Source organism: Nymphaea colorata, chromosome 9 (genome assembly GCF_008831285.2).
Source record: "Nymphaea colorata isolate Beijing-Zhang1983 chromosome 9, ASM883128v2, whole genome shotgun sequence".
Lineage (NCBI taxonomy): Eukaryota > Viridiplantae > Streptophyta > Magnoliopsida > Nymphaeales > Nymphaeaceae > Nymphaea > Nymphaea colorata.
In genome coordinates this window covers 4,043,702-4,056,298 of record NC_045146.1, presented here as the reverse complement: position 1 = coordinate 4,056,298, position 12,597 = coordinate 4,043,702, and the positions used below count along the sequence as shown (strand labels likewise).

Sequence of the window (12,597 nt, the reverse complement as noted above, 5' to 3'; positions counted from 1 at the left end):
TTATGCCTTAACAGACGATGAGATTCAACGAAGCAGCGCAACTCAGAAAGCGAACAGAATGCACGAAAGTGAATCTTGAAAAAGGGAAGCGGTTTCCTGCTAATTCTGGTTTCATCAATTAATATAAGGGCTTGATTCAAGCAAGTTCACCAAAGTGAAGAAAAAAAAGCGGAATTTTCTCAAAAACCTGTTATAAAGTTCCGCACCAAGATTTAGACAAAGAGAAGTTGAAGATGACTTGTTCCATATATTGGTCCAATCAACATCTAAAGGAGACGGGGAACTTTGGGACAACCAGGAAGCTTCTTTTTCTTTCTCTAATAATGAGGAATCGACCAAGATGGAGCCCTTGTTTATTGGCCCCATCAGACTCCCAGAATGCTTCTTTCAACGTGGTCGGCTTTGGTGTCGGATTATCAGAGCTTGTGAAATATTAAGGCCCACTGACCTCGTGATAAGCTCCTCTTTAACCAATCAGATTCCCAAGGAAAGGCTCGCCAAGAATAGCTTTGTCGGTTGATAATTGGTACTCATCTGTCTGTCTGTCTGTCTGTCTCTCTCTCTCTCCGCCCAATGGGAAGAAACTTTCCTATCAAACTAAAGATCAGCTTCACAAAAATTACATTTGAAAGATCTTTATGGAATCTGGACGAACAGTTCAAGACATCTCTATGAGAAATGATTCTGCAAATTCATCTGTCCTCCACGCACAACCCTAATCACCACAAGTATATTATAGTTTGAAAAATCTTCTATGACAATGAAACGGTCAGAAGAACTAGGCCCATACGTGAATTTCTCACCCACTTGATGCCCTGTAAGACATCGGCTTTGATCTGGTGAGCCCAAGGTCAGAAGGCTATCTGGTTATCAACTGAAGGCTACAGACGAAGATCTTTCGCAAGGCAAAACAAAGACAGAACAGAGTAGCAGAGTGTAACACCATTGACTGAAGAGTGGAAGAAACAGGAAACCGACTAAGCTGTACAAGTATTAACAAGCTCATAATGTATGAATTCCTTATGATGTTACATAAAACCAACAAAAATAGAGGCAGTATGAAATTAACAGGGATCCCCAACACAAATTGAAAGACAACTGCTGGCCTGAATAATGCAAAATTTTCCACAGGAGTTGCATACAGCCATAATCGTAGGAACAGTTTCATTCTTTAATGTCGTAATGACCAGAATTTCCTTCCTGCCCTTAGTTGTTTGAAGTTCTGAGAATTCGCACACATTGAGCACACGTTATCCAACACACCCCAATAAGCACCATTCCCTCGTGCAACTACACTTCTCAGAACATATTTATCCGGAAAAACCAAGGAAGTATGAAGGCTATCACCAAACAACCCATCAGAAAGTTACAAAAAGGCTGACCCCTCCAGCAATTCCCCCTCTCCACTGGAGAATTTCTGCTGCCAACTTCCCTTCCATTCCATTCTTCTAGAAACCCCCTATCTCCAACACCCGTGATATTTTTTGCAGGCTTGCTACAAATTTCACAATGCCTGCATTGTTTTAAAGATGAGATTTGAGCGTCCAACTTGGATGCAATCAGGAAGCAGGTGCAACCAGTAAAGATCATCCAGACGTTTTACAACACAATAGTTTATAGTTCATGAGTTATGCAGGATATTGTTATAATTTCAGTTACACTCATAACTTCTACCAACAGGACAAAATCTCGTTTCAGATAACAACATCTGAAATTCCAATTGGCCTCAGTATAATTGTTAGAAAAAAAAATACTAGAATGCACATATAGGTTTCTCAATGTAGTGCTTTTTAAGGAACATAACGATATGCCATAAGCCATGCGCTATACAAAATCACAAAATGTTATGGCAGTTAGGCATTCAAATGTTCAACAGTCATAAGTTTCTGAAAATTAGAAAAGCAAAAAATGTTTCCTACTTTTGCTAAGACAGGGCAAAGGCCACAAAAGCCACTCTGAAAACACTCAGGCCTGAATCACATTTCTTAGGAACATAAACAAAGTCATTTTCACAAGAAGCTATTCAGTCCATTTGGTTCATGTTGGTAACCTGTTTGTAACATCACAGAGGACCTCGTTAAATGAGTTTTGAGCTAGAGCCAGGTTCATCACAATGTTTTAGAATTATCTGTCATTCTGATAGGCATTTAAATGGAAAAACCACACTGAACACAAAAATTGAGCTCATTGAGCTTATCTTCTCAGATAGAATATTTTTGTAGTATATAAATTATTTGAACATGAATGTCTTGTTCAAATGTCTATGAGACGATTTATGCTGCAACATTTAGGCCCTTTCGCTTTATCAGAAGATGCTGGCTCAAGCCTTCTCAACCCCCACTATTGTTCTCAACATTTACGAGAAATTTAAATAATATATGATTCATTTAGTGAGTGCAACTAAATTCTAGCTTGCTCATGCTCAACATAGGATCTAAGCTCAAAGCTGGCCAGTTCCAGGCAGTGTCCCCTATCAAGCAGAGGGAGAGAGAGAGAGAGAGAGAGAGAGAGAGAGAGAGAAAGAGAAATTCAAAATGGAGAAGGAATACAAGAACTAAACATATTCTCTAGAAAGACATTAGGATAAAAGTATAAGGTGTTCAAAGCCGTGCATTTTTTACTAGTTGATGGTTTAATGTGGTAAAAAAAGCCTTGGCATACTTTAGTTGTATTGGCCCTTCATAGGGTTCAAAATTCAAAAGTTAATGCATCAGCAGGCACGAGGAACCCTGATGTCAAAATTTGAGAGAAGAGCAGGGAAAGGGGTGAAGAGTTGAGGTCCTATGTTCACAACTTCACATGGACCAGGTGCTGATCTGAGATATGTTTGGTACGGTACAACATTTTCAAAAATTAGGATTCAGACAGACACACAGAGACACCTAAGACTACAAAACATGGCAAAATCTCAAGTGAAAGTCCCTTGAAAAACAAATACTGGATCATCATATGATCATACATTCGATGTTGCTTATTAATTATGAAAGAATGTGATTGATAATAAATTCCAAAAAAGGAAAAGTGAATATGTAGCAATAAAGAACATAAATGTCAGGAGATCAAGTTAGTCACCAAGTCTTGACCATGTCCATTGTGCATCTTGGCATGACCAACTATATGTTAGCTGTTGCAGGAAATGCAAGTCCACATGAAATAGGTCCGGTACATACCAAGGGGGACTTGCATGACTCTCAATTCCATTGCCAAGATGCGCTTATTAAGATTGACTAAATTGCATAGCCAAGTTGCACTTCTTAAGATTGACTAATTACATAATCCGAACATTGCACAGTCAAATTGCACTTTCTTGTATGCATAGAGATTCATACAAGCTGAGAGCCCCAAACCCCAAAAGAAAAAAGAAGATCACCGTCAAAATCTGCAATTGTTTGTTGAGGATTTCAAAAAGCTGCCCATGCTTAGCAACAGCAAATGAGAATCCAACCAGGACATGTTCCCTGCTAATCCTTGGCAAATAAACCCAGAAATTCTACTTTGCCATTCCATTCCACTTTTGGTCAGCACGTTGGTATCCAGAAAATAAGAATCAATTTGGTAAAATAAGATCCGACAAGTAGAATTTATGCAGATGGACTATTTTTTGAATTTAATTTTGTTTGATATGCCTATTTGACCAAAGCTTTGGAAATGACGATCATACCTTATGTAAATGCATAATGTAGTTAGGTTAATAAACATCTGCAAGCAAAATATTTCAAACTACAGCAGCTGCAGCCATTACTTGACAATTTCTTCAACAGCATGAGTCTAGAAACACTACTTTCAAGTCATAGGTCTTTTTAATGTAAGCTGATGAATGTATCTGAAACAGAAAATGACCTACCTACTTTTCAATCTGGCATTTCCTTTAGGCTTCAAAATTTTACATTTTCTACTAGCTAGAGTTAGACTAGCCATGTGCCAGATTTTGTCTGTGCGCATCTGTGACTAGAATATTGCAGTAACAGAGTTGTGAAAGACATAAATTATAATGGAAGTATCAAGCACATAGGTGCAAGTCAGACAGTGAATCTGAACGGTGTGGCATTCAGAAAGATATCGCAATTGACTAGACAGAAAGGCAAGAGATATATTTTTACAGACACTGTTATGAAATTTATACGAAAAACTGATATCATAAACATGTATTGTGGGCTAAGAGAATGAGATAAAATCATCAGTATAACTAATAAGTCATTGAAACTTGCTAACTAAGAAGTCCTCCAACCTGAAAATTAAACACACACGCACACACACACACACATATACAGAAATAAGTATTCAAGCAGATTACAAAACAAACATAAAATATAAGTATCATACCAGCAAAAAACAAGCTTCTATTCTTATGTCTAACCTAACAGCTAGAAGATGACATAAGATCATCCTTATCCACCAACCTTGTAACTGAAGTTCAAGTTTGCAAATGAGGTCATCTTGAATCACCATTTAAATAAACTTGGATTCCAGCCTAAGTTGCAGAAATCAACATAAGCACAAAGACACTCTAGCCATAGTAACAGACTAGGTAGACTGTGCAATTCAACAAACAGCCTAAGAAGCTGGAGTCTAAATCCTAGAACCTGATTACTTTGAACGTGAATCTAGTTTCTCTTTTTCTCATGGTCATCGTGAAGGTTAATCTAATAAGACATGATAATGAAGATAAAATATTCTCGATTACCATATCAAGGAATAGTTGAATGAGTAGATCCTCACTATATGCATATGTTGACCCATCTAGATGGGATCAGATCAACATTCAGCCATCTTGTTTTATGCAGGTAGGCAAGATAGGCACTACTCACAACTTGTTCCGACAACAGGGGAAATGAATAAATGAGAATGTATGTGATTGCACAAAATGAATATAAAAAATTAACAAAGTTAGCCAACATACAGAAGAAAAAGAAATTCTTACGTGTTGCCTTTAATTTTAAACCAAGCTTCTGCACAGTGTCGATGAGCAATACCAAGGTCATCTTTGCATTCACAACCAAGCTCAATCACCTCCGAAGAATTATGGTGCTCAGATGTCAAATGGCAAATCCTGCAAGCCCTTTCCTTTTCTAAATCTGTGCTACTAAACCCATTCTTCTTCAATCCATCTTGTTTTATGTCGATGACATGGACATCCTTGTTTGGCTCAGACACATTCAAGGCCGTCGGAAGTTTCTCTTCAAAATTTGGTGTCCTTTCATTTGATAGATTCTCCGAACACCCCTGCTCAGGAATCTCACCGCTTTGACATTCGTCCGAAGTATTTACAGTAACCACTATTACTGGAACGGTCAAGTTCGGCCCAATTTCTGCACGATCATCAGGATGACGATCCACGGCTTGAACCTCCATTATGTTACTCAATTTCCGGACTGGAAAATAAATTCTTCAGTCTACTTGCTCCAATTGTGAACAATTTCAAAATGATTAAAGAATCGATTTGTTTGTCCTCCAGAAAAATATTTACAAGAAAACATCCACCATGCTTCTGAAATCATACAAAATCAAATCAGTGTTATCTCAAATTCAGAAAAACGAAACGTTCAAAAGAAGAGGGAAAAAGTAAAGTTTGAAAAGAGAAACCTACAAATTTTCTAAACCCTCAAATTCTTGAGACCAAATGCACCTAAATTCTCTCTAACACGAAGAGTAGAAGACACGTCCCAAGAGTTCAGCAACTAAACCCACATACTTTAGGTAGATGTCTTCAAATTACCAAAGCTTTGAAACTAGCAGACACAAAGATAGGTGTCGACCCGGAAGTTGCCGAACGATAGCGAGCTTCTGCAATTTTCAAAAACAAACGTTCACCTAGGGACGTCCTAAGGTAGAAAAAACCCTCAATCTCCAGCCAAACTCCCAACCATACCAGAAAAACCCTAAACGCCAAAATATCCTTTCAGTTCCTCCAGAATCCTCAGGATTCACTCCAAACAGGGACAGCAAGCTTCTCGAATCTCAGTTTTCCTTCGTTAACCTTCGCTTCTCTCCCGTATGCTGCTCGACCTTCCCTGATTCAGAGGACTGCGCCTGGCGCTTGCCCAGTGCAACACCGGCGGACCAGCAAACAACTCCTTCCTTCACCGCCCTTTTATACGTGCAACCTCGCAAGTGCAGCCGTTTACTCCAATGCGTGAGTCCGCCTCGTCGGAAGGAATTTCAAGGTCTCAACCCCGCTAGCTACGGTGACGAAAGTGGAGAATGATATCATGGAAACGTTGGAATCAAGCCCCAGGGGGCCATCGCACCCTCCTGATGTAGACATCTACGAAGACGATAGCGAGACCGAAAGATGGAAACTCAATAAATTAATGCGGTAAGAGAGAGGTACCGACCTCGCAGACTGACCGAGTCTTCGTCTTCCTTCTCCCTCATCTCCTTCCCCTCTCCCGCCAACACCATCGGCGGTCTCCGACGGCTCCCTCCACCGGAGAGCGGGGGAGATAACAGTGGGAGCTCATCCGCTCCAAGTTCCCCACCAGGTGATTTGGCAGAGAGGAATGCGGGGGGAATTTCTACGGCCAATCGAGTGAATTTGAAGTTACTGAAGAGAAGCGACTGCGTGGAGGCATGCCTCGTGTAAGTTCAAAATCTAAAAGATTAGAACCGTCGGATTAGGAAACCAACGGTTCTGAGGGAAGCAAAATTTGTATGTATATGGGTGCTGCTCGCATGGGATTGGAGCTCATATGATTCCCCCGAGTGAATTTTGTAAGCGACAACTGTGAGTGTCCAGAAAACACACGCGTTATATATTTCCAAATTTTTAAAAGAAATTAGTTATTTGCGCATTTCCTTTCCCCTTTTGTTTTTCCGTTGGAATGCATCTTCAATTATGCCGTCCGTCTTGGGGAAGAAAGGTTGTGACACTACCAAAAATCCTGGATTCCGAAGCACGTCAACAGCATGGAAACTGCTTACAAATTTGACGGTTGATTATTAATAGAAACAGCACATAAAGATTATTTTTATTAATAGTATAAAGATATTTTTATTAATAGTATATGAAATATTGAATCAAGGAGTATAACGTAGCTAGTTCGACTAAAAATACATTAAATAGTATTTTTTTATTTCGATTCTCATGGGGGTTATGATTCTCATGGGGGGTTATGCTTTAAGTTGATGCGAATATCGTTGCGCCAGTTGATCGATTGATGTATATATTAGCCTAGCACCTCAAAGGCAGCGGAAAATTTTGTTCTCTCATTAATCATTGTGGATGACAAACCAAAACCGAGTTTTGAAGGTAAAAATCTTATTTTGCCTCTTAAAAGGTTATTCTAAATGACATCAAAAGTGGATTTTTACCAAAATCCAGTTTTGACAAGACCTAGTTCTCTCAGGTTTATTCATTTCCTCCAAAACACCATTTCAGGCACATCTAAATGAAACCATAATTAGATTTTGCAAAAACCCAGTTTTTCCATGATTGGGTTTTGTGAAAACCCAGTTTTCTCTTGTCATTTAAACGTACAAACCAAGTTTAAAGAACTAGGTTTTTAACGACTTCATTTTCACAAAATCATGTTTTTGGAGACTGTCAGCCAAACACTCCCTATATACTTTTGAGTATCATATGTCTTCTCTTTCCTTTTTGTTTTTTTTTTTCAGTGCTGGCAACATCATGGCCTTCACAAGTGGAACCAGCTGGCCCACCTCAACTTTTTTTTAAAAAAATTTACATGTAAATTTTAAAATATTTTACTTGTTCTATATTAAAAAATTTGAAAAATAATATTTTTAGTTATAGTCAAAATTTAAAAACTTTAATTCGACCAAATCATAAAAAATTTTTGGCTCCTCTCCTGAGTGGAACTCACCTTACAGGAAACTTGAGGCTATCAATGGGTTCCCATTTTTCTTTTTGTTCAAAAGATTTACAAGAAGAAGTATCATTGTGAAGTAAATTTGAGGACATCAAGTGTCTTGTTGTGATCATAAATAAGGAACTCTTTGATTGAGGGCATGTCCGATGCACGGTGTCATGTTGCCAGTCAAAGGCGCAGTTAGAGGATGGGCGCTAGATTGGTGGGCTAAATAGCGACCCACTTGGGCGCGCCTAGATCCATGTGGTAGGCGCATACATAGGCACACCTGATTAGGCACCGGAACTCTTTGATTGAGGGCATGTCCGATGCACGGTGTCATGTTGCCAGTCAAAGGCGCAGTTAGAGGATGGGCGCTAGATTGGTGGGCTAAATAGCGACCCACTTGGGCGCGCCTAGATCCATGTGGTAGGCGCATACATAGGCACACCTGATTAGGCACCGGAACTCTTTGATTGAGGGCATGTCCGATGCACGGTGTCATGTTGCCAGTCAAAGGCGCAGTTAGAGGATGGGCGCTAGATTGGTGGGCTAAATAGCGACCCACTTGGGCGCGCCTAGATCCATGTGGTAGGCGCATACATAGGCACACCTGATTAGGCACCGGCAATGGTATACAATCAAGTGAGCGAAAGCTTTCCGAAGAAGGGATGAGGTTCTTTGCCTTTTTCTCACTTCTAAAGTCTTGAGTGGACCTATGGTATACTAGCTGATTAGAGTATCATATTATTTATAATCCAGATGAATAGTGCCCATGAAAATCAAACTGACGACCTCACTCTTACCAGTTTACCAGCCGACCAGCTATACTATGTCCAACGTGCATGCTCTAGTCATCACTATCGTTGTATTTTTCCTTCTCCCGTTGACTCTCTTTCTTCTTATTTTTCTTTTCCTTGTGTATATATTGCCTCAATAAAAATGATATGTATATGGCCGTCTACTATATGAGTATTTTTCTCCATGTTTTGTTATACGTTGATTCCTATGTTCAAGAAGTAATTGGTTTTGGATTCTTGATGAATATTCACGATGTTCTCATGGACAATGTATTATTTTTTTATTACTATTTGACACATATACGTTAAAACTGATGCATGTGTATGTAAGTATAGTACCCATTTGTCTATTGGACGTAGCAAGTGTTCTTTATATATATATATATATAAGATTAGTGCACACTTGATCTGCAAAGCATTAGAAAGAGAGAAAGATCCAAAAGAAAAGAAAAACGTACGTAGAAAAAATTGCAGAAGAAAAAACGAAGTTAATTGACCAAAAAACTGACGAAAATTTAACAACATTTATATGTCAATCTTTAAAGACGATGATAGTTTACTGTCTTCTACTTCGTCGTTAGAGTTGAGACCTTTTTTCTAATTATAATGTAATTTTTCGACTTTTTGTATTTTTTTTCAAACTTTAGGGACCAATTGAAATTCATAACAGATTGTCTCCGCCCTGTGATTCTATCGTAAAACATTATATTATAGAGTTTTATGAATCTGCATCAATTTTTAGGCAATTTCATTAGATAATAATGATTTGTTATAAGTGCCAAACGGTCTCCCAGAGATCAATTAGTCTTGCATTTATTCAAGATGCCCTCTACCTGAAGAGGAGATATATATCTTGTTCAGGGGAATTTCCGAAGACATGTCTTTGAAGGGGAATTTTCAAAAGCGTGCATGCTTAAAGATTCGAGGCTCATACAAGATATCATCATATGTATAGCATTAATGAGAGAAGAATATTCCCCTCGTTAATTTTGCTATTATTGCTAATAAAAACTAACTAATTTGCATACCTTTCAACATTAATTACTTGGTACAATTGAAAACACAAGGGAAAACCAAAAATTTTAGCCAGTCATGTTTTTCTAATAGTGCAAAATATTTTAGCAATATCAAAAAGTTACAATTTTTAGTACTAAATTTTTATGGACATTCTACCTCATAAGGTCATATCCTTATTGTTTCAAAGAACATTAATCCAAGCTTGTAAATTGACAATGTCAGGTTTTCTTTCTTTCTTTTTTTTTTTTCAAAAAATATGTTTTAGAAATTTCGCAAATTTCAGTTGCCGTATTCACCATTCGCGTTTCATTTTTAATAATTATGATTATAATTTCTTTACATCATTTTGACTAATTTGATAAGAAAAGCAGTTTTATATTTTTCAAGTTTTAGTTAACATAATTGTCAAATGAGGCCCTATTATGTGCATAAACTCAAATATTGTATCTTACAAGAAGTAAATGACGTTAACACACTTTTTCCATTAAATTAAGAACATATTTGTCCAATCCTCAGGGCCCGTTTGATGGGCGGGTGAAAGTTGGTGGGGAAGGGAAAATGTGTACGGGCGGGTGAAATTTCACCCGCCCGATCACCCGCCCATCAAACGGAGTGGAATTCCACCCGTTTAACCCAAAAGGGAGCTCACCCGCTCCAAAGTCCGAGCTTCGAGCTCGGACTTTCGAGCGGGTGAAATTTCACCCGCTCGAAATGGACTGTTTTTCAATTGAGCTCGACCTCCCTCCGCAGCGCTCAACCTCACTCCGCTCGACCTCCCTCCGCAGGACCTCCCTTCGCAGCGCTGGACCTCCCTCCGCAGCTCCTCCACTGCGCCGTCGCGTCTCCGTCGGTAGGTTTTTTCCTTCGTCTCTCTGATTCCCTCCCTTTCCCCCTTTCTCTGATGCCCTAACTTGTCGATCCTTCCCCTCTGCCACAGTTACCTCTCTGCGCCGTCGACTCTCTGCCACAGTTGCCGCTCCTTCCCTCTGCTACTGCTCGGTGAGTCTCTCTATCTCTCTCGCTTCTGCCACAGTTACCTCTCTGCGTCTGATTTGGGCATTTGGGCTTCTGCGATTACAGTGAAATGTCAAAGGGTATGTTTATCAAAAAATACTCTTGTTTGGTATCTTCCTGGTGATTATTTGCTTGTAACGCATTTGGTTCTTTTTTTGGTTAATTTCTTAAGAAAATGCACAAATTAGGTGGAGGTGAAGAAAGCCTTCTTTGTGGATACTGAGCTATCAGTGATATGTTTCTCTATGAATGTAGATATGTTTCCTTTTTGGCGAATGTTGCATGTATTTGTCTAGGGCATAGACAAATTTTATCTAATTGGGTGGGAGTCATGTACTCGTGAAGGTTCCTGGATGTGAATCTCATCCAGTATTACCTAGGGCAGAGGTTCAGAATATGGAAAACAGCTGGGGCCAAAATATCTGGTAAGCTTATGAGCATTTTACATTTATGCTGTTCGGCACAATGAGCAAGAGCTCTATTAAAGCGGCTTGTTGCCCTTGAGTTCTAACTATTTGTGATGGGTTCTTGGGTTGACCATTTGCATCATATCATAAACATGCTGTTTGTTTAATAAATTTTGGCAGTTCTCGTGGCCCTATTGCTGGTAGGTTGCAAGATCAGATTGTTATACAATAGCAGATTATCGCTTACGAGTTTTTGAGGTGCTAGTTTAAGTCTTTTGAATATCGATGAGCCTGTACAGTAGTCTGAACATGTTGCTTGGCTTTCTGGTTCGCCGTTGAAGATTCTGTTTATGAACTTTAGTATGGATGGTCTTAAAGTTCCCTTTGTTTACCTATGACAGTTGGGAGCGGTGCCAACCATTAGTCTATCGGTACAAGGGTGCCCTCTTCAGATCGTTTGATTCATTGAAAGTAGCTGAGTATCACATGCATGAGTATGTCTACAACAAGTATGGTGTGCAAGTATGTAGGCCTCCACTCATTGAAGATGACATCGCAGATGAAGATATAGAAGACACGAAGCTTGAAGAACGAAAGTGCAGCTACAAATGTTGGATTACTTCTTTTGCGATTGCATGTTTTTTTTGTTGGATATGTACTCATTAAACTTCTGCTTTTCTGGATAGTAGGGAATACACTTTTTTGTGGGATTGTACTCATTAAACTTATGTGGACATGTACTTTTGTGAGTACACCTTTTGTTCTTGTTATAAATTTTATTTCGACAACTACATTGCACTGTTGGATGTCATGGTTTGAATAGTTTTTTTTTTAAAACATAAATGTGTTGTTCGTACCTTGTGCGTCTTGTTGTTTAGTGGATGATAGGGATTATGTGCTCAACATGTTGTTCTTGTTGTTTTCTGTATAATATGGAATATACCCTCAACATTCACACAAATTTACCACGTTAAATTATTCTTATGTATCAAACAGGGTTAAATTTACCATGTTAAATTCTTCATGTGCATCAAACAGGGTTAAATTCTCCGCGTTAAATTTCACCAGCCCATCAAACAGGGCCTCAGATTGGAAAAGGGAGAAATTTCATCCTGTAAATTTTTCCAGAAAAATTTACCATGGTAAATTTACTGCTTTAAATTTCACCCGCCCATCAAACGGGCCCTCAATGACGATGAAGAAAGACGTAACAAATTTGCTTTTCTTCTAAACAGCTGCTGGCGACTTGCGGCTTATATCAGGAAAAGCTTTTCCAAGAAAAAGGTTAGATACGGGGTCGCAGAATTAACAGCAAAAATTGACCTTGTATGAAGTGAAACAAAGCTAGCATAAAGCATGTGAAAAAATATACAGAAGAAAACACCTTTTGCTGTGTTTGAATCAGATTTTGTTGGTGACAGTATTGGGGGGTTTTTGCTAATGGAATCGTAACATATTGTTCCATGAATCAAACTCAAAAATTGGAACACGTTCATGCATGGAAATACATTAATTATAGTTTAAATTACGTGGGTACTCTTTTAAAGATCC

The 12,597-nt window shown here is 38.8% G+C and overlaps 1 protein-coding gene and 1 long non-coding RNA gene across 7 annotated transcripts; one reads left to right on the top strand and one right to left on the bottom strand.

Annotated features, from left to right (window-relative positions):
- Positions 1-991: 991 nt before the first annotated feature.
- LOC116260502 (uncharacterized) lies at positions 992-6,494 on the bottom strand. Of its 6 annotated transcripts, none has more exons than XM_031638894.2 (4): positions 6,336-6,482; positions 5,588-6,180; positions 4,922-5,488; positions 992-1,513 (listed from the first exon to the last, which is right to left on the bottom strand). In XM_031638894.2, the coding sequence occupies exons 3-4, from the start codon at positions 5,350-5,352 to the stop codon at positions 1,300-1,302; spliced, it is 645 nt and encodes a 214-aa protein (XP_031494754.1). In that variant the 5' UTR covers positions 5,353-5,488; positions 5,588-6,180; positions 6,336-6,482; the 3' UTR covers positions 992-1,299. The 6 variants fall into 6 exon arrangements, with proteins under 6 accessions (XP_031494754.1, XP_031494753.1, XP_031494755.1 ...); XM_031638893.2 differs by having other exon boundaries at positions 5,588-6,252; positions 6,336-6,475; XM_031638895.2 differs by lacking the exon at positions 5,588-6,180 and having other exon boundaries at positions 6,336-6,494.
- Positions 6,495-10,299: 3,805 nt separating this feature from the next.
- On the top strand, positions 10,300-11,793 carry LOC116261403 (uncharacterized). The gene is made up of 3 exons (XR_004174283.2): positions 10,300-10,475; positions 10,563-10,624; positions 11,448-11,793. It is a non-coding gene; the product is annotated as an uncharacterized LOC116261403 (long non-coding RNA).
- Positions 11,794-12,597: the final 804 nt, after the last annotated feature.

Coding starts and splice junctions, on each gene's coding strand:
- LOC116260502 (XM_031638891.2), bottom strand. CDS start 6,402: ATGGTGTTGGCGGGAGAGGGGAAGGAGATGAGGGAGAAGGAAGACGAA. Junction 5,373..6,335: donor AGACTCGGTCAGTCTGCGAG/GTCGGTACCTCT, acceptor TTTATTTTCCAG/TCCGGAAATTGAGTAACATA. Junction 1,514..4,921: donor TTTAAAATTAAAGGCAACAC/GTAAGAATTTCT, acceptor AAAACAATGCAG/GCATTGTGAAATTTGTAGCA.